Below are 19,810 nucleotides of genomic sequence, written 5' to 3'. Positions count from 1 at the left end.
ACCCGGAAATCTAAGCAAGATACCACTGTAATTTGAAATGCAACATCTCCACGAAATAAAATAGAAAATACTGAAGAGCTCGTCGAAAGAACCAAAGACTTGTTGATCCAAATCAAGGCTTTTATTGGCAAAAGACAGGAGCTCTTCACAGGTGGCCAACCAGTCCGGAATGATCCGACCTGGCTAGGGACACAACCCTTTAAGGCCCAGACAGTAGGCATGGCTAAGCTCTCAGCCAATCGCTGTAAGCACAGTCATTACATACTCTAGATACTGTAACTATATACATTGGTGATAGGTCTGTACTATCACATTCGCCCCTTCTTGGAGAACTGACCCTGGGGTGGAAGGGCTGAAAAGGGAGAAGGGAAGGAGAAAAAAACGAGGGAGAGAATGAAAGGAAGGGGTAGGTTAAGGACTGTAGCGGTCAGGGGGTCTGACCATCCGGCGTGATCGCCGTGGTGCCAGGATTGGGGTCGCTGGAGTGGTGTCGCCAGCGGGTTCGTCGGGTGCGACCACTCCTTCGCTCAATTCCCCAGCCGTGCTGTCGGCAGGGTGGCCCGGGTCGTTGGGGTGCTGTTGGTCCTTCTGTTCCAGCACGGGGCCTGGGGAATAAAGAGTTGGGGAAGGTTGGGTTGGGGGGGTTGCTGGGCCTACCGCGTCCTGAGCTAGATCCCGCACCAAAACAGTGTCCTCCCACCCATCTGGGAACCCAACGTAGGCGTAATGCGGGTTCGCGTGGAGTAGAGTCACTCGGTCGACCAAGGGGTCATTCTTTGAGTGCCGGACGTGGCGACGCAAAAGGACGGGGCCAGGGACGGTGAGCCATGCCGGTACAGTGGTTCCTGATTCAGATTTCCTCGGGAAAAGGAACATTCTTTCGTGTGGGGTAGCATTTGTTGCGGTACATAGGAGGGAGCAGATTGAGTGTAAGGCACTAGTGAGAACCTCCTGCCAGTGAGAGGTGGGGAGACCTTTAGACCGGAGAGCCAGTGTAACTGCTCTCCAGATGGTGGCATTATCCCTCTCGACCTGGCCGTTACCACGTCGGTTATAGATGGTGGTCCTGCTTGAAGCGATACCACACTCCAGAAGGTACTGTTGCAGCTCTGCGCTCATGAATGAGGACCCCCTATCACTGTGGATGGAATTGGGGTACCCGGAAATGGCGAAGATACTGTGAAGGGCCTGTATCACTGAGGTGGCGGTGGTGTTTGGGCAGGATACAGCGAACGGGAAGCGGGAGTACTCGTCGATGGCCGTAAGGATGTAGTTATTATGGTCGGTCGACGGTAGGGGCCCCTTAAAGTCTACGCTAAGATGCTCGAAGGGGCGGGTGGCTTTGATAACGTGGGAGTTCCCCGGATGGAAGAAGTGGGGCTTGCATTCAGCGCACACTGAACAGGCTCGGGTCATGGAGCCTCCTCGACTGTGTAGGGTAGGTTGCGCGCCTTCATAAAGTGGGCAAACCTAGTGACCCCTGGATGACAGAGCGCCTCATGGAGTTTCTGTAGTCTGTCCATCTGTACGCTGGCACACGTCCCCCTGCAGAGCGCGTCAGGTGGGTCGTTGAGCTTATCAGGCCGGTACAGGATGTCATAGTTAAAGGTGGAGAGTTCGATTCTCCATCTGGCGATTTTGTCGTTTTTTATCTTACCTCGCTGGGTGTTGCTGAACATGAAGGAGACCGCGCGTTGATCAGTCAACAGTGTAAAGCACCTCCCAGCGAGGTAATGTCTCCAATGACGCACCGCTTCATCTATGGCCTAGGCCTCCTTCTTGACCTAGGAGTGTCTACTCTCTGGACCCTGGAGGGTTCTGGAGAAGAAGGCTACAGGCCGACCGGCCTGGTTCAAGGTGGCTGCCAGGGCGAAGTCGGATGCATCGCTCTCGACTTGAAACGGGAAAGACTCATCGATCGCGTGCAGTGTTGCAGCAGCGATGTTGGATTTGATTCGATCGAAAGCCGCTCTGGCTTCGGTTAAGAGGGGAAAGGAGGTGGTCTTGATAAGAGGACGCACCTTGTCGGCGTAGTGTGGAACCCATTGGGCGTAATATGAGAAAAACCCCAGGCAGCGTTTGAGCGCTTTCTGGGTATGGGGGGGGGGGGGGGTAAGTCCATTAGGGGACGCATGCGGTCAGGATCTGGCATCACTACTCCGTTCTCCACCACGCTACCTAGAATCGCGAGTTGTGTGGTCCAGAAGACACACTTGTCAAAATTGTAGGTCAGGTTCAGCCAACCGGCAGTTTGAAGAAATTTGTCTAGGTTGGCATCGTGGTCTTGCGTGTCATGGCCTCAGATGGTGACATTGTCCAGATACGGGAAGGTAGCGGTTAGCCCGTTCTGGTCCACCATCCGGTCCATTTCCCGCTGGAAGACCGCGAAACCATTCGCGACCCCGAGTGGTACCCTGAGAAATTGATACAGCCACCCATTCGCTTCGAAGGCCGTGAATGGTCGGTCCTCACAGCGGATCGGGAGCTGGTGGTAGGCCGAACGTAGGTCAATGGTGGAGAATATGCGCTATTGGGCAATCTGGTTCACTACATCGGTGATGCGTGGCAGGGGGTACGCATCCAGGAGCGTGAAGCGGTTAATGGTCTGGCTATAGTCGACCACCATCCGTAGCTTTTTCCCCGTTCTTGACAACCACCACCTGGGCTCTCCAGGAACTTGAACTGGGTTCGATGATGCCCTCATCCAGCAATCTACGCACCTGTTGCCTGTTTTCGTAACTATATTGCCGACTTTTGGTGGCCACAGGCTTCCAGCCAGGGGTGAGATTTGCGAAGAGTGCTGGCAGGGCAATCAGGAGTGTGGAAAGGCCGCAGGAGTGGCCCCAGGGCACGGGGGCGGATTGCTCGGGTGCTTCAGGGGTGGGGCGATGGCAGACCGAGAGGGGGGCGTGGGGTCCCCCAAAGTATAGGGACACCGTTCGAAACTGACACTGAAAGTCTAATCCCAGCAACACTGGGGCGCACAATTGGGGAAGGATGAATAATTTGAAGTGGGTGACCGTTACGCCCTGTACTTCCAGCGTGGTGATGCAATACCCCTTTATCCCAGTCGAGTGCGACCTCGTCGCTAATGAGATCCTCTGGGTAGTGGGGATAATGTCAAGTCCGCAATGGAGGGCCAGATCTGGCCGGGTAAAACTGTCAGTTGACCCAGAGTCAAATAAGCAATTGGTGTAGTGTCCATGCACTTTAATCAGATCCATTGCTTTAGTGAGGGGATTTAGTGTTATAGAAGCAGCCACTGATCCTGTTGACAGGGGAGTTCCACGTGTTGACATCACGCAACGGGATGACGTCATAGACGCAGTCAGCGCTGGAGGAGCAGGTTGGAGTTACTCCCGGAGGTGCTATTGTGGCGGCGTCGGTGGATGAACAGTAAGCAGTGGGCGTTGTTGCTCGTGGTTGGCGGTGGGTAGGTCATCGGTCGCGACGGTCGGGCCCCAGTGGTCGTCAGCGATGGACGCTAGGGCGAGTACATGGTTGGCCGCGGCGGGTCCCCAGTCGGTCGTGGTGGCCGCACCGGCGGCGGCGTGGGCAGCGGCAGCAGGGGAGCGGGCAGTGGTAGCGTCGTCTCCGGGGGTGGCTGTGCCGGTGGCAGCGGCAGCAGCAGCTGTAGCGTCGGCCCTGGGGGTGGTCGTGGCTGTGGCAATAGCGGCCTCTACAGTTGGGACCGAGGCCGGGTCGAGTGTTCCACACGGGGGCGAGAGGCGGGCCAACATCATGGTTGCGAGGGTGGGCTGCCCCTTTCGGGTTCGGTATCTCCGTGAAGTCAGGCGTTGCCGTGCAGGGGAGCCCTCGCTCTCATTGGATGAGAGCTCTGGGGAAGAAGAGTTTGAATTGGATAGTGGCGGTTGGGCTTCACACGAGGCACTGTGTTTGCCGGTGGTCATTTTAGACCTACAGACTGCAGCAAAGTGGCCGATTTTAAGGCACTTTTGGCACCTGGCTTTTCTTGCTGGGCACTGGGACCTGCTGTGCTTGTCCCTCCCGCAGAAATAACATTTTGGGTTCGCAGGGGGCAGTGTAGCAGCAGCCGACAGGCCGTCAGTATATTGGGGGGTGGTAGGGTAGAAGGGCATTTGACTCACATCCGAACTTGGGGTCCAGTCCCTAGAGAACTCGTCTGACTTTAAGGCTGCATCCTCCATTGTGATTGCAATCCAGGCCACGTCCTCTAGTTTTTCTACCCCTTGTTCGAGCAAGCGCAGTCTCACTTCATTCGATTGGAGCCCGGCCACGTAGGCATCCCGGACAAGATCGTTTGTGATCTCGGCAGCAGTTTTGTCCACACAGTTACAGTCCTTGCCCAACACCTTTACTACTTGTAAATATGCCCTGCTAGACTCGCCAGGCTGTTGCTTCCTCGACGCAAGCACGAGCCGGGCATGAACTCTGTTCATTGGTTGATCGTACAGTTCTTTCAGTACCTCTATGGCTGCGGTGTAAGTGGTCTCATCCTGGATGTTCTCGTAGACTCTCAAGGACACCATAGACAGCAATGCTGTTAGATGCTGGTTATCCTCCTCCACCTCAATGAGCCTTAGGAAGTTTTCAAAGTTCAACAGGCAGAACTTAAAGGCTTTGAAGGCTGTAGCTGATTGTGGGTCGATGTAAAGTTTTTCTGGCCGAGTCAGACACTCCATCCCTTTTTAAAAAAGTTATTTTGCTAATAAAATTGTAGAGCTCGTCGAAAGAACCAAAGACTTGTTGATCCAAACCAAGGGTTTTATTAGCAAAAGACAGGAGCTCTTCACAGGTGGCCAACCAGTCCGAATGATCCGACCTGGCTAGGGACACAACCCTTTAAGGCCCAGACAGTAGGCGTGGCTAAGCTCTCAGCCAATCACTGTAAGCACAGTCATTACATACTCTAGATACTGTAACTATATACATTGGTGATAGGTCTGTACTATCACAAATACTCAGCAATTCAGACACCATCTGTGGATAGAGAAATAGATAATGTTTCTGTTAAAAACCTATTTGTCTTTTCTCAGTTTATCTGGGATTAAATGACAGAAGATATCTACCCCCTCCCCCCCCACCACCTATCACAGCCTTCCCCTTGCCTTGCCTTTCCTTCCAGCATTCAAAAGGAATTGTTTCTCTAAGATTCTCCAATTCACCCTTCTAGCTTCATAAATAAGTGCCTCACTTCACATGGGACCTACCCCTGAAAAGGTTACAACATTTGTCCTTTTACCTTCTCCCTTCTTGTTGTCAAAGCCCCAAACTCTCTTTCCAATAGTAGCAGCATTCTCCCTCCAAATTAGTATAATATATTTGGTGCTCACAGCATGGTGTCCTCTACCTTGGAGAAATTAGATAAATGGAGAAATATTTTAAAACACTTCTGTTTATTCTGCAAGGTAGGCCTGATCTGCAGAAATACTCCTACTCCTTTCTGACCACCCTTCTTCACATCTCCAATGTTATTCAAACAAAATTTGACATAAACTTGAGGAAGAGCATCTCCTCTTCTAAAATGACACATGAAATACTTCTAGATTCAACAGTAATTTCAACAATTTTATACATCATCTATTCTATTCTTTCATTTCATATTTCAAGCATTTAATTTCTTCTTCCAATACTTTAGGGCGCTAGGTTTAATTTGTTTCCTCCGATTTACTCTTCATCCCCAAAATGTCCTTGTTGTTATTCACTGGCATTCTCCACTTTCTCGGCTAATCCCTCCACCATTTGTATAATTCAATCTATTCAATCTCCCTGGGTGTCCATCCTATCATAGACATATATTTTATTTTTTTCATTTCTCTGTATCTTTTAGATTTATTTATTTATTTCTTATTCAATTCATTGAAAAGATTAATCTGAAAAGTCAATTTAGCTTCTTTCTCCACAAATAGTGTGTGGCCTGCTGAGTATTTCAAGCACTTTCTATTGTGATTATTCATTTAGATAACTGGAATTTGAACTCCTGGTTAGGTACCGGTAATTAGAAAGACAAGCAAATTTTTAGTTTTGTTAACCTTTGATCTATTTGTTGCATTTAAAACTACACCAGCAAATTCACAACTTATTTCAGCACCTTGAATGCATCAGTCACATTTATTCTCATCAGATCGGTCTGTGAAAAGGAAGTAGCTGGTGATGTGTGAGGTTTTTTTCAAATAGTTTTACATTTTGGAATTTAACTACAACTTAAGATATTATTGAACTAAGAATTCGCTATTCAAGGGTAAAACTAACAGAAAACATGCTATTTGACAGAAATGGACAATGTTTCCCATTGAAAATTTGTATATCATTTTACTATTTTCAGGTTGAAAGATGAAGATAATACAGAAAAACTGGGGGAGGAAGTGGGACAGCAAAGAATGAAACCATACCATACTCACAGTGGTCAGGTGCAAAAGTACAAACAAGCCTCGAAGCAAGTACTTTGCTGCAACTAGCTATAAAAGGAAGGAGAAACATCAAAGAAGCAATTATAACAATCGTGGAGCTGCGGACCAGATTTCTTGACTGGATAACAGCACGTGGCCTGCACATGTATGTGGCTGTGACGTTGTTGGGAAAGAAAGCCTGAAAACAGAGTTGGTGCTTGAAACTGCTCAAAGAATCTCTGAACATTTTTATCTCTTTGCTTTCCATTGACAATACTTCTTTAAAAAAAGTTTATTTAAAAAAAATTAGACATACATCACAGTAACGGGCCATTTCAGCCCATGAGGCCATGCTGCCCGATTTGCTGCCAATTAACCTACACCACCCCCAGTACATTTCAAATGGTGGGAGGAATCCGGATCCCCCAGGGAAACCCCATGCAGACATGGGGAGAACATACAAACTCCTTAGACAGCACGGGATTCGAACCCCAGTCCCAATCGCTGGAGCTGTAAAGGTGTTGCGCTAATGGCTACACGAACCATAGACAGTTACTTATTGTAACTGTGGTGATACTCCATTGGTTGTAGTTTTTCCACACTTCATTTCACTGCAACTTCAAATAAGGTAGGCCTACTCTCACCTCAGCAGGGGAGGGGTAAATTGCATTGTAAAGAGAACATTTCAATTGCTAAGATGACAATCATCAGCAAGTTGTTTCATAGCTATAGTTCTGCTCTTGAAATTGATCTACATGATTCATAAGGTAAAAAGTTCTTACCTCTTGTAATGTATTGAAATTGGATACTACATTTGAATTGCATTCATCAATTAAAATAAAAATTAATCACTGGATACAAAAATTTTCATGAAATAATTTCATATTTTTTTTCTTACCAACTATGTCCAATTCACTACCATCACCAAAGCAGATGATTCTATGAAATAGCATCAGAATTAAATAATTAACTGTCTAATATCTAAATTACCAAAATACACATTATTTTTAGTTAAATTCACACTTTGACTTCACTGCTGGTTAAATATTACCAAACTGGAAAACAAATACGAGGTGAAAGATATTCTGGAAGCAATACAGGGCAATGATTTTAGTGCAACATTCAAGTTAAACTGTGCTTTTGTATATTTGCAACTTCCTCTCAAAGTTCGGACAAGAAAATATGAAAATATTGTCAGGTACATCAATTTTAAGAATTACTTTCATTTTATTTTTAAAACAAATATGTAGAACATAATCCATTTAATTTAATCATTCATGTTCTCTAGTTATTGGTTTCATCAATTTGTCAGACATTTTCTAAGACTCAATTTGACTCTTGCCAACTTTGGTATCCTACATGATCCTGTATGAACTTTTGATGTCACATTCTCTGACAAGGGAGACATCAATAATCTGATGGGTTAAATTGGGATGGTTGAGTGAGGTAATTTGCTGAATTCACTATTCAGGCCAGCAACAAAGCCGTGGCTCCTTGGAGCAGGAGTCTTGGTGAACTATGCACCTGGCCATTAGCTTTTTGCCTGGCATAGGAATAGAAACTATTTCTTTTAAATTTCAAGTTTATTTTAAATTTTAAAAAGAATTAAAAACATTAAAGTAAAATAAGTGTTTTAGATATTTTGAACAATAAAAGCTGCAGATCCTTGTCAGGACACAAATGTGCTGGAGAAACTCAGTAGGTCAAACAATAACCATAGGAAGAAGAGAGTAACCAACATTGATTACCCTCTACTTATGGATTCTGCATGACCTGTTGAGTTTTTCCAGCACATTTATGCATTGCAGTGCTTCAGCTGTGTTATTCTAATATTTTAATTGTTTATGTTCTGTTTTTATTGTTTTTTTAAATAAAAAGTTTTAATAATTTAAATTTTTAAGTGTATCAAAGAGCAAATTATCACACTGAAAAATATTCTGCAGCCTTTGACAACTGTTAAGTCCTACTCAGAATACAGTACAGTAAAATCCCCTTTATCTGGAATTCAAAAAACCAAAATAAATTGAGGAAATTTAAAAAAAATCAAATTAAAAATAAAACAAAATTTTCTCTCACCTCTCTTCTCGGATCCTCACTTCTTATATCTTTAAATAAATTAACAGTGATTACTTTGAGGATATGGATACAATTTAAAAAACATTTTGGTTTAATGAGATTTTTTCTTTCTTGTCCTATTTTTTTCTAATTATTTCTTTAAATCTTCCATGATTGATGCAACCTTTAAAGAATGGTATAGAGTGGGCATTAAATGTTTTAAAGATTTATTTGTCAAGGGGAGTCTTGCTTCTTTGGACAACTTCCAGTTAACTATGGTCTACCAAAAACTAATTTTTTTTCCATTATCTACAGATTAGATATTTTTTTACAATCTCAAATACATACATCTCCTAAGAGGACTGATAAGAATTTAATTAATGTTATTTTTAATTTACAACCTTTCTATAATGGTTCAATATCTAACATTTAAGACATGTTGTTGAGAATGAGAGGCTCCCTCAGGTAAGCCTGGAACAGGACCTACAGCTTTCAATTCCTGAAGAAACTTGGAATGTAATTTTCAAATTGGTTTATACCTCTTATTTGTGTTCCCACCACTTTCTCTTATAATTTAAAGTATTCCATAGGGCTCACATGTCCAAAGTCAAACTATCTCTTTTTTTTAAAGACTTTATTTAAAATTTTTATAACATGAATACAATAAAGAATTACATTTAAAGAAAAATAGAAAAAAAATTAAAAAGGTATGATTACAATATTACATCAGAAAACTACACAAAATAACCCCCCCATTAATTGTAATACAATATTAATAGTCTAACTTAAAATTAGTCCAACCCTCCCCCCAAAATAAAGAATGAAGAGTTAATAAAATTGACATTATATATGAAAAAAAATACCCACTTACAAAAAAAGAGATAAAACTTAACCTAAAAAAAATTCTAACAACAAAAAAAATTGTCAATTCTAAAATATCACACTTAAACATATATTTAAATCAAACTTAAATGCATATAATTAGCAAACGGAGTCCACTTTAACTTATAAAAAGACATCTTATCCTGAATTGAAAAAGATATCCTTTCCATAGTCAAACAAAATTTCATTTCCAAATATCACTTATCTAAAGTTAGTATATTTCTATCTTTCCAAGTAACTGCTATACATTTCTTAGCCACAACTAAAGCTAAATAAATAAATGAAATCTGATAATCCTCTAAACCTAAATCGATTAATGATTGTATGTTCCCTAATAAAAATATATCGGGATCTAATACAAGATGGATATTATATAAACTGTTAAAAACAGATTGAATACCTTTCCAAAACTGTTGCAATCGATCACAAAGCCAAACAGTATGCAAAAAAGTATTGGCCGTCTGATCACATCGAAAACAAGAATCCAACTTACTAAAACCAAATTTTTAAAATTTCTCCGGCGTTAAATATAGCTGATGAATAAAATTATAATTAATCATCACTAGTCTAGTATTAATTAATTTCCGAATACTATTCTGACAAATTTCCATCCAAGCTTCTTCAGCTATTTTATGTCCTAAATCTTTTTCCCATTTCAACTTATCTTTATCCCAGTCTTTTTTACTATCAATTTCTTGTAAAATACAATACACATCAGATATATATCCCTTTTTTGGTATTGAAAGTACATATTCTTCAAAACTAGATTCAGGCAATAAAATCATATGTCGACCACAAAACTGTTTTACAAAAGATCTTAATTGATAACATACAAATATAGAATTTGCACTAATACCATATTTCCTTTGTAATTCATCAAAGGAACAAAAACAACCCTCAGAAAAACAATCAGATAAATTTTTTATTCCCTTCTTTTCCCATTGTTTCAAAGTGGCATTGGAGACCGTAAAAGGAACAAGTTGATTATTATATAATGGCAATCTTCCAGAATATATATTTTTAAGTCCCAATTTTTAAGTTTACTTGTCCATAAATTCAATAAATGTTTCAATATTGGCACATCATAAGTTCGTAATAAATTTTTATTCCATCGAAACAAAATCTCATGAGGAAATTTTTCTAAAATAACCGCCATTTCTATCTTTACCCAACTAGGTGGGTCGTCCATATTCATTAATGCACTAAGAAATTTGAATTGAGCTGCTTCATAATAATGCTGAAAATTCGGTAATCTTAAACCTCCAAATTGAAAATCCCACATCAATTTTCTCATTGCTACTCTCGGAAATTTTCCCTTCCATAAGAATTCTCTAATCGCTTTATATAAATCCTTAAAAAAACTTTTTTTTTTTTAAATAAGGAATTGATTGAAACAAATATTGTATTCTTGGAAAAATATTCATTTTTATGGTATTAATCCTCCCTAGTAACCGCTGCAATCGTGTCTGCCTGTCCCACATCGGACTGGTCAGCCACAAACGAGCCTGCAGCTGACGTGGACTTTTTACCCCCTCCATAAATCTTCGTCCGCGAAGCCAAGCCAAAGAAGAAAAACCCAAAGGTAGATCCCTCCACCTAATCAAATCTAATTTAATCCTTTTTATTAAAGGAAAATAATTAATTGAATATAATTCTTGAAATTCCGTATTAACATTAATTCCTAAATATTTAATTTGTGTAGTCCACTTCAAATTTGTAATATTTTTATATACTGAATAATCACCTTTACAAATTGGTAAAATTTCACTTTTAGCCCAATTTACTTTGAAACCAGATAATTGGCCATAAATTTCTAAACATTCTTGAATTGCAGGTAAAGAAATATCCGGATCCACCAAATATAAAAAACATCATCAGCAAATAAATTAATCTTATATTCCTCATTCAGAACTCTCATACCTTTAACATTTTCATTTTGACGTATTAATTGTGCTAAAGGTTCAATAACTATAGCAAATAAAGCAGGTGACAACGGACATCCTTGTCTAGTAGATCTTGTCAAACTAAAAGATTCTGAAATTTGGCCATTAACAGCAATTCTAGCCTTCGGGCTATTATATAAAGCCTTTATCAACCCAATAAATGAAGAACCAAAACAAAATTTCTCAAGTACTTTGAACAGAAACTTCCATTCCACTCTATCAAAAGCCTTTTCTGCATCCAATAAAACCACTATTGGATAATTCAACTGAAATTTAGATTTATTTATCAAGGTTATTAACCGTAAAATATTATCTGACGCATACCTGTTTTTTATAAATCCAGTTTGATCACCATGTATAATTTTAGGCAGATATTGAGCTAATCTATTAGCCATAATTTTAGCTACAATTTTATAATCTACATTTAACAACGAAATTGGTCTATAAGAAGAAAACTGTAAAGGGTCTTTATCTTTTTTTTGGTATAACCGTAATTATTGCATTAGAACAAGACTCAGGTAATTGAAAAGTATTGTAAGTTTGTTGTAATACATCCTTATAAATAGAAGACACATCAGCATAAAAAACTTTATAAAACTCTATAGAGAACCCATCTTCACCAGGTGCCTTTCCATTCGGCATGTCTCTTATTGCCCTTTCTATTTCATCTTCTGTAAAAGGTTTATCTAACTCTTGTCTATCTTCTTGATTCAATTGTGGCAAGTTAATATTTTCCAAGAAAGAGTCTATTGTATCTCCAGTTACATCTTTACATTCCGAAGTATACAATTGTTTATAGAAATTACAAAATTCCTCATTAATCTCCTTTTGATTAAAATACCTGATTTCTTTCTAATCGCTGGTATAATCCTAGATAATTGTTCCTTTTTTAATTGCCATGACAAAACTTTATGAGCTTTCTCACCCCATTCATAAAACTTATGCTTAGTTTGATTCATTAAACATTCAAACCGATATGTTTGTAATTCATTATATTTAAATTTTAAATTAGTTAACTGATTCTTTTGCGTTTCGGTAGCATGTTTTTGAAATTCTTTTTCAGTAGCAGTTATCTTTTCCTCTAAGTCTTCAATCTCTTTAATTCTCTACTATCTCGTTTTTAACGTGGATGTATCTCTTCATTGTGACAAATGCAACAATAGAGATGCATAATTAATTCTTATGTTCTGGACCTGCCAGTCTTGAGAAATATTGGAACGAGGTATTTCAAACTTTTTCTGCACTTTTTAAAGTTAATTTTAAACCAAATCCCCCATTTTCTTTATTTGGTATTGTTGGAGTGACGTAACTTTAACGACATTTAAGCTGCATGTATTAGCTTTTATTTCTCTTATGGCTAGGCGGGCAGTGTTGCTCAGAAGGAAGGACATTACCACGCCTAATCATGCTCAATGGCTACTTGGCATCATGTTATGTTTAAAGTTAGAGAAGATTAGAAGCTCAATTTCTGATTTGAATTCAAATTTTCAAACACTGTGGGGAGTCTTTTTGAATTACTTTTATAATCTTTGATTTGTAATGAAGATGTTGACTAATGAGGTAATCTACCACTCCAATAAGAATTCTGTCTTCCTTTTCTTTTTTTGACCGAAAGGCTTCTTTCTTGGTAGTGGGCTTAGATTTTCCTTTTTTCAAAAAATAATAAAATATCAATTCAATGTAATCTGTTTGATTGAAATGTGGAGTACCTTAGATGAAATGACATGATTTAAGTGTAATATATCATTTTGAATTTTAACATATACCCATATGTACTCTGTATTTTGGATAAGAAGAGGCAAGCTTCATGAAGTTACAGCGAGTTAAACGTTTACAAAAGAATGTGGCTGAAAATAAAGTAACATTGTTTATGGTTCATGTATTCATGCAAGTGAAGTTTGTTCAGTGAAAGTGTTTAGAGGTATACAATCCAGTGTTCATTGGGGGAAATCAGAGGTGGAGAGGGTGAACAAATTCAAGTTCTTGGGAGTCACTATATCAGAGGATATTTCCTGGATCCAACACATTCTAGAGCAGGGGTGTCAAACTCAAATTCACGGAGGGCCAAAATTAAAAACTTGGACTAAGTCGAGGGCCAAACTAAATATTTATTGAAAATTTTCAACAACATCTGCATGTTTTCTCTTCTTTCAACATATGTAATGTTAAACTTTTTCTTATTAAAATAAATGTTTAATAATAGTTTTGGATTAACAAATGAGAAATAAAATATTCAATAAATAATATTTCTCTATAGAGGATTTGTCAAATGTTGCTAGTGTGCTGTCGAATAGTAAAATCTGAGGGCTATTGAGAATGTGGGAGAATAACATGATTCCTGAAACAATCAAATGGGTGACTGATTGTGGGCATAAACTCTAGCAGGGTTATTTGCCATGCCCTTTTTCCATTGGTACAGATGTCCTTTGATTTACACACTTTTCAAGTTTTATGCCTAATGAGCTTGTATCCAGGTGCAGGACCATTTTTAACCAGGAATATATTTATCACTGTGACATGAAACTATTGGAAGATCGTTTTATCCTGAGATTAAAGTTCATAATCCTTACTTAGGCCTGTGTGCGGGAGGGCGGGGTTTGCGGGCGATCGGGTTGGACAACGACAGTGCGGGGGCATCGGCTCTCACTGCAGGGCGGCATCTCGGCGGATCAGCAGCCCCGTCACCGTGAGTCGCGGGTCGGCCTGCAGCAGGGAGGGGGAGTGGGCAACGGTCCTGGCAAGGTCAGGCCCGAGGCCTCCGGTTCCGGGCGCTGGGAAGCGGCCTTAGCTTCCCCTGACACCGACCAGGCCCCAAAACCACAGTCCACGGTGAGACCCTGCAACGTAAACAGAGGAGGTGGGGGCGATTAGCAGGCTGACACCAATGCATTCTGGGGTTTGTTGTATTACTGTGCATGAGCTATACTGGCGCGGCGGCCAGCGGGCCACCTCTAATACATTTTTGAAATGATCTTGCGGGCCAAATATAATTGGCCCGCGGGCCAGAGTTTGACATGTGTGTTCTAGAGTATAGAGATTTGGCAGCTCAATGTACAATCTTTGATGGGGAATGGATAAAATCCAAACCAAGTCTCAAGGTAGATCCTGCATTCATGAGCTAAGGGTGAGAAACATTTAAAAAAAAAGGAAAATGCACCAAGGAAAATTAGTTAATTTATTTAAAATACTATAGGACAATGACACCACTAGGATAGAAATTCCATAAAACTGGGATTTTGAAATAAAAGCAATTTCAATGGACTTGTACTGACTGAAGACCAATCACCAGTAAAATATTGCACCAATTAGAGCATTTTCCATTGAGATATACCAAGGCCTATCTACACTTTGATGAGAACAAAACAAAATTCCATGGTACTATTTTAAAGAAGAAGAGTTATCTTTGGCATCTTCACTAACATTTATTTTTGAACGAATATCTAAGAAAAGATTATTTGGTCATTCTAGCTGCTGTTTGTAGACTGTTGTGTATAATCTAACTGCTGTGATTTCTACAACGCAACTTTGACCGTACTTCAAAAATGAATTAATTTTTTTGCAAAGTACTTGAGGACAATGTGGTTGTGAAAGATACCATACAAATCTTTCTTTCTTCAAGATATAATTGATATATTTTTTGGGAAAAATAGTGTGAATGTATTCAGAACAAATTGAAGCAAAATTGTTTGCTCTAAGTAAAACTTTAAAACTTCAAATGAGAACTTTAAAATTGGCATCAGAGAGATGATGGAATCAACCTTTGAAGATGCTAACCAATAAATAGACCAGAACACAGTGAAATTACAGAAGTTATTCTCAACATGAAGAAAATTGATAGGTTTTTAATTCAATCGTTTGTGTTGACATTAGTTCTGAAAAATTTTCCTCTGTTTTAGAATTAATTTCTGAGGCTGCTCTTTGTTATGGAATCTACTGTTCATCTCTGATTAAGAAGTTATCATGAACATTAATTGAATTAGTACAGCATTCCAGGGCATTGATTGAGGCAACAAAGAAAATTGATCCCATCAAAGAGATAGGTCTGAATAAGAAAATACAGGTAAATGAAATAATAGGCCCACTTCTGCTCAAATATCTTTTTCATAATGCAAGATTAGGGCTGATATTGATCTTCACTTTGCTATTTCATGTCTGTATACCTTGATTTCCCTGCTATCTGCTTCACTGCCTTAGCTGTGTTCAATGACACAAAATGCTCATTTTTCTGAGGGAAAGAGTTCCAAATATGCAAACTATCAATCGCGCAACCTACCCTACACAGTTGAGGATTATACACAGTTGAAGATAAGCAGGATTATCTTTGTCCTGATCCTTGTTCTGGATTTCTTCCACACAGCAAATATTATAACATTTTCAATCGTGATAAACCTCATCAGAATTTTATATGTTTCACTTAAACAACCTTGTTTCTTCTAAACTACAAACAATCTACTGACCTGATCTGCACAATCTTTCCTCAAAAAACAACCTATTAAACCTAGAAGTCCAACTAGTGAATCTCCTATACACCATCTCAGAGGCATGTAAATTCTTCCTTGAACAAGAAGACAAAACCACATGCAAGTCCTGTCACAATGTCCTGCACAGCTACAACAAACGTTTCTACTTTTGTATTGCTCTTGCAATAAACAAAAACAATATTTAATTCCTTTTCCCAATTACTTAGTACATACTGTGTGTTAACTTTGTATTTCTTGTTTGAAGATACCTAGAACTCCAAGTTGTATGTATTAGTCTCATAAATGTAAATAATATACTGCTTTTCTGCTCTTCCCAATAAAGTTGATAACATCAGTTTCCTATATAATACTCCACTTCATTTTTGCCCACATATTCAGTCTCTACATTCTTATGCCCTCCTCACAATTTACTTTTGTATTTTCTTTACATCTTCATAAAACATGAATACAATACACACACTCTTCATAGTCTATAAACTAAATAGCTGAGGAATCCCACTAATTTTAGCATCCTGATCAGAAAATAATCCATCTCTGTTTTCAATCAGGTTCTCAACCCTGTGATAATTAATAAGGTACAATCAAAACCACAAGTCCTTACTTTGTGTAATAACTCTTATTGCCACCTTGCTGAGCACCTTTTAGAAACTAATCCTGCTACAGTAATTGCTAATATCTTTATCAAGCAAAATTTCTCTTTCATAGAATCTTGATATTACGATTTTCTGAATGTATTGTTGCTAGTTCCTCCAAAGTAACAAATACAACTTGGTCCAAATCTATAGCTAACCAAAGAAACATGCGAGGTCCAGAGAGGATGAAACAAATCTGGAAGGATGATTTCCATGATATGGGCCTATTATGGCTAGTGGTGACGCGGGGGTGGGTACATACACACACACACACACACACACACACACACACACACACACACACACACACACACACACACACACACACACACACACACACACACACACAGGATGTGAAAACAGTGTAGGAAAGATAACATGGACTTAGAAAGAGACAATATATTCAAGAATTTTGAAAATGACAGGGGTGTTAGAGGTGGGACAGTGGCTTATGAAGGACACAAGGGTAGGATTTAAATGAGAAAGAAATAGCATCTGAGGAGAAGAAACTATTCACAATATTAGCTATCATGAACATCAAGAAGCAAAGTTAAATGGTCAGACGTTAATGGAAATAGAATTGTGGGTGAAGTAAGTGGGCCTCATGGTCAAGATGAATTCAGAAAGAGAAAATCAGAAAAACTAAAGATGAGAATTAAAAACTGGAAATTGGAAAATCATAGAGGTTGCTTTGTTTAGTGGGCTATGGAAATCTGAAAGGATATATAGGTGGATAGTTCCAAATTAATGATAAAGAAGCTTATGAATGCCTTCCACTTGTTCATAGAGTGAGAAAACAAGTAAAACATGAAAGTCTTCAGACATTGTGACTGAAGAAAAATGTTTAACACAATGATTTGCAGCAATGGAAAAAAGTAATGAAGGGATAGAAAGAATGTTGCATTCCAGGATTATCTGGGAATGATGCATAGTTTGTCAGAGAAAGGAGAACCCAATAGTTCTTTATATGCTAAAATATAGCTAAACTAGTTGTTTGCTAATCTTACATCACAGACCAGCAGCAATAGAAATTCACCAAGGCAAGGTTATATTTGTCTTTTAAAACACTTTTTATTAATAACTACCTATAATATAACAAATGATTCAAATCAAGTGTGTATGACAGAGTGAGAGAGAGAGAGAGAGAGATTGTCAAAACTCAGGCTTTTAAACTGATGCACAGAAGTAATCATGAAGGAGATAGGAGACTGAGTGAATGGACTGCTGAAAACTCACGAATCCTTGTCATGTTTCTTTCAGAGAAAAGATCCTTTTGTACGAACAGTTGTCATAACTCCCTTTTTCCTTGCATAGGGGAAATGAAATGGGTGACAAAATGTTAAAAGATGGAGGACTTTTATGAGGCAAATGAAGGAACACAAGGCCACCTCAAAACAAAATTACAAACATTAAGAGTGTTGAGTGGAAGCTAGGAATATATTTTAGATTCAAATCTAGTATAATTTACTCCATATAATGTTTATTTAAAATGATTCAGCTGCTTTCCACCATATCATGTCAATTTCAAACTCGGTCTTGATATCAAACCATGATGAAATTTGAACTTTGTTTTGTGACTGTCTGATCTATCTAGTTCATTCGAGACACGGAACTAATTCTTCACCTTGACTAAGAGAGTATTATGATGCTTGCAATGGAAAAAAGGACAAGACAAAGTTATTTGATTGTTTACACTCTCTTGGTTTCCAGCACAAAGCGGGAATTTTAACAAGATATTTTGTGCCCAGTTAAATGAATAAACTCGTTATTACTTGGTGTCTTTACTTTTGTTTATGCATTTGTAAAACAATACCCCAGTCAGTAAAACTGAAAACAACTGTTCCATTGTTAAGAATGCAACCAATGTTTTCACTATGTACAGTATAAAGAGAAGGCTCTGTTGCATGATATGATATACCTCTACTGTCTCACCACTGCAACAATGGCATATCCAGAATAATTCTAGTTTGAGAGAGTTTCAAAAATTACAACATTTAGATGAAGAAATCTCCAATCCCTAGAAACACTGGCTATAATCACAATTTATCATAATCATTTCACATTTAGGCAACACTAAACTACTGCAGGAAAAAAAGCAATTGAATACATTCTCAAAAGGTTTGAATCAAGAGCTAAATGAATCACAAGTTACAAAGTCATACAGTACAGAAAGAGGCTCTTGGTCCCATGCTGTCCTCTTTTGTCCATCGACAATAATCCCATTTGTCTGCATCCTTCCATAACTTAAGTGGGTGTTTAAGTGCCTCTTAATCATGGTAATTGTATAGGATTCCACTACCTCCTCTGGCAGTGCACTCTGGATATCAACTGCTCTCTGCGCAAAAATACACCTATCAGAACCCCTTTAAAACATTTCTTCCTTTCACCTTATTCACTTTTGTTTTTGATAAGCCTACTGCAGGAAAGAAGAGATAAAGTCTATCTACTCCAAGTCTCTCATAATCGAATATACTTGTCCTTGCAACACAACATTAAAACTCTTGTATTTCATAGCCTGACCTTTAAAGACAAGCATGTGTTGACCCTTTCAAGGAACTATGGATTTGTCCCCAAGGTTTCTTTCTTTATCAACATTCCTTAGTACCCCACTGTTAACTGTCCATTTGACTTTCCAAATCACATCACCTTGCACTTGTTAGCATTAAAATTCCATCTAAAAATGCTCTACCCAACTTTCCATCCATTCTATATCCAGCTGTAGTCTGAGACAACTTTCATCCCTATCCATAATAGCACTAATATTTGTGATATCGGCAAACTAAATGCCTCTAACATTAAGAGTGTTGAGTGGAAGCTAGGAATATATTTTAGATTGTTAATATGCATCACAAACTGCAAAGATCCCATCAGCAATTCCTGTGGAAAACCACAAGTCACTAATTTCCAATCCGAGAAACATCCTTTCACAACTATTTTCTGACTTCAAGCGTCATGTTCATTTTTGGACCCAATTACCCAGCTCACTTTGGATCCAATGTGGTTTGACCCTCTGAACAGCCCACCACGTGGAATCTTGACAAATGCTTCACTAAAGCCAGTACAAGATCTACCACCCCACATTCATCAATCTCCTTAAAAATAATCAAATTAGTGAGTCAGGATTTCAACCGCACAGAGCATAGCTGACTATCTCTAATCAGTCCCTGCTTTTCCAAATGAATATAAATATACATAAATCCTGTCCCTTAGAATTTTCTTCAGGATGTTCCTTGCTTCTGACATAAATTCACCACCTGTGACCTGGCTTATCTCTGCTGCCCTTAAATAAAGGAACAGCATCAAGTTTATTATCATCTGATTGCACAAGTACAACCCAAAGAAACAGCATCCTCCGGTCCTTGGTGCAAAACATGCAGGCACACAACCAGAAATAACACACATACAGACAAATAATATACTGTATATGCAGGACAAGTATTCATAGA

At 39.2% G+C, this 19,810-nt stretch overlaps 1 protein-coding gene across 5 annotated transcripts in view; it reads right to left on the bottom strand.

The window, feature by feature from the left end:
* LOC138744187 (USP6 N-terminal-like protein) overlaps positions 1–19,810 on the bottom strand; it is a 190,144-nt gene that overhangs the window by 164,711 nt on the left and 5,623 nt on the right. For 3 of the 5 annotated variants that reach the window (XM_069899988.1, XM_069899942.1, XM_069899952.1), the window contains exon 2: positions 13,822–14,088. The exons of the other annotated variants lie outside the window; for them this stretch is intronic. In XM_069899988.1, coding sequence (XP_069756089.1) covers positions 13,822–13,888 — 67 coding nt within the window. In that variant the 5' untranslated portion in view covers positions 13,889–14,088. The remainder of the gene's footprint in view (positions 1–13,821; positions 14,089–19,810) is intronic. 5 annotated transcript variants of the gene reach the window in all.

The sequence above is a fragment of the Narcine bancroftii genome, chromosome 1 (assembly GCF_036971445.1).
Source record: "Narcine bancroftii isolate sNarBan1 chromosome 1, sNarBan1.hap1, whole genome shotgun sequence".
Taxonomy (NCBI): Eukaryota; Metazoa; Chordata; class Chondrichthyes; order Torpediniformes; family Narcinidae; genus Narcine; species Narcine bancroftii.
Note: the sequence above shows the minus strand (reverse complement) of the source record. Positions and strands in the feature narration are given on the sequence as shown.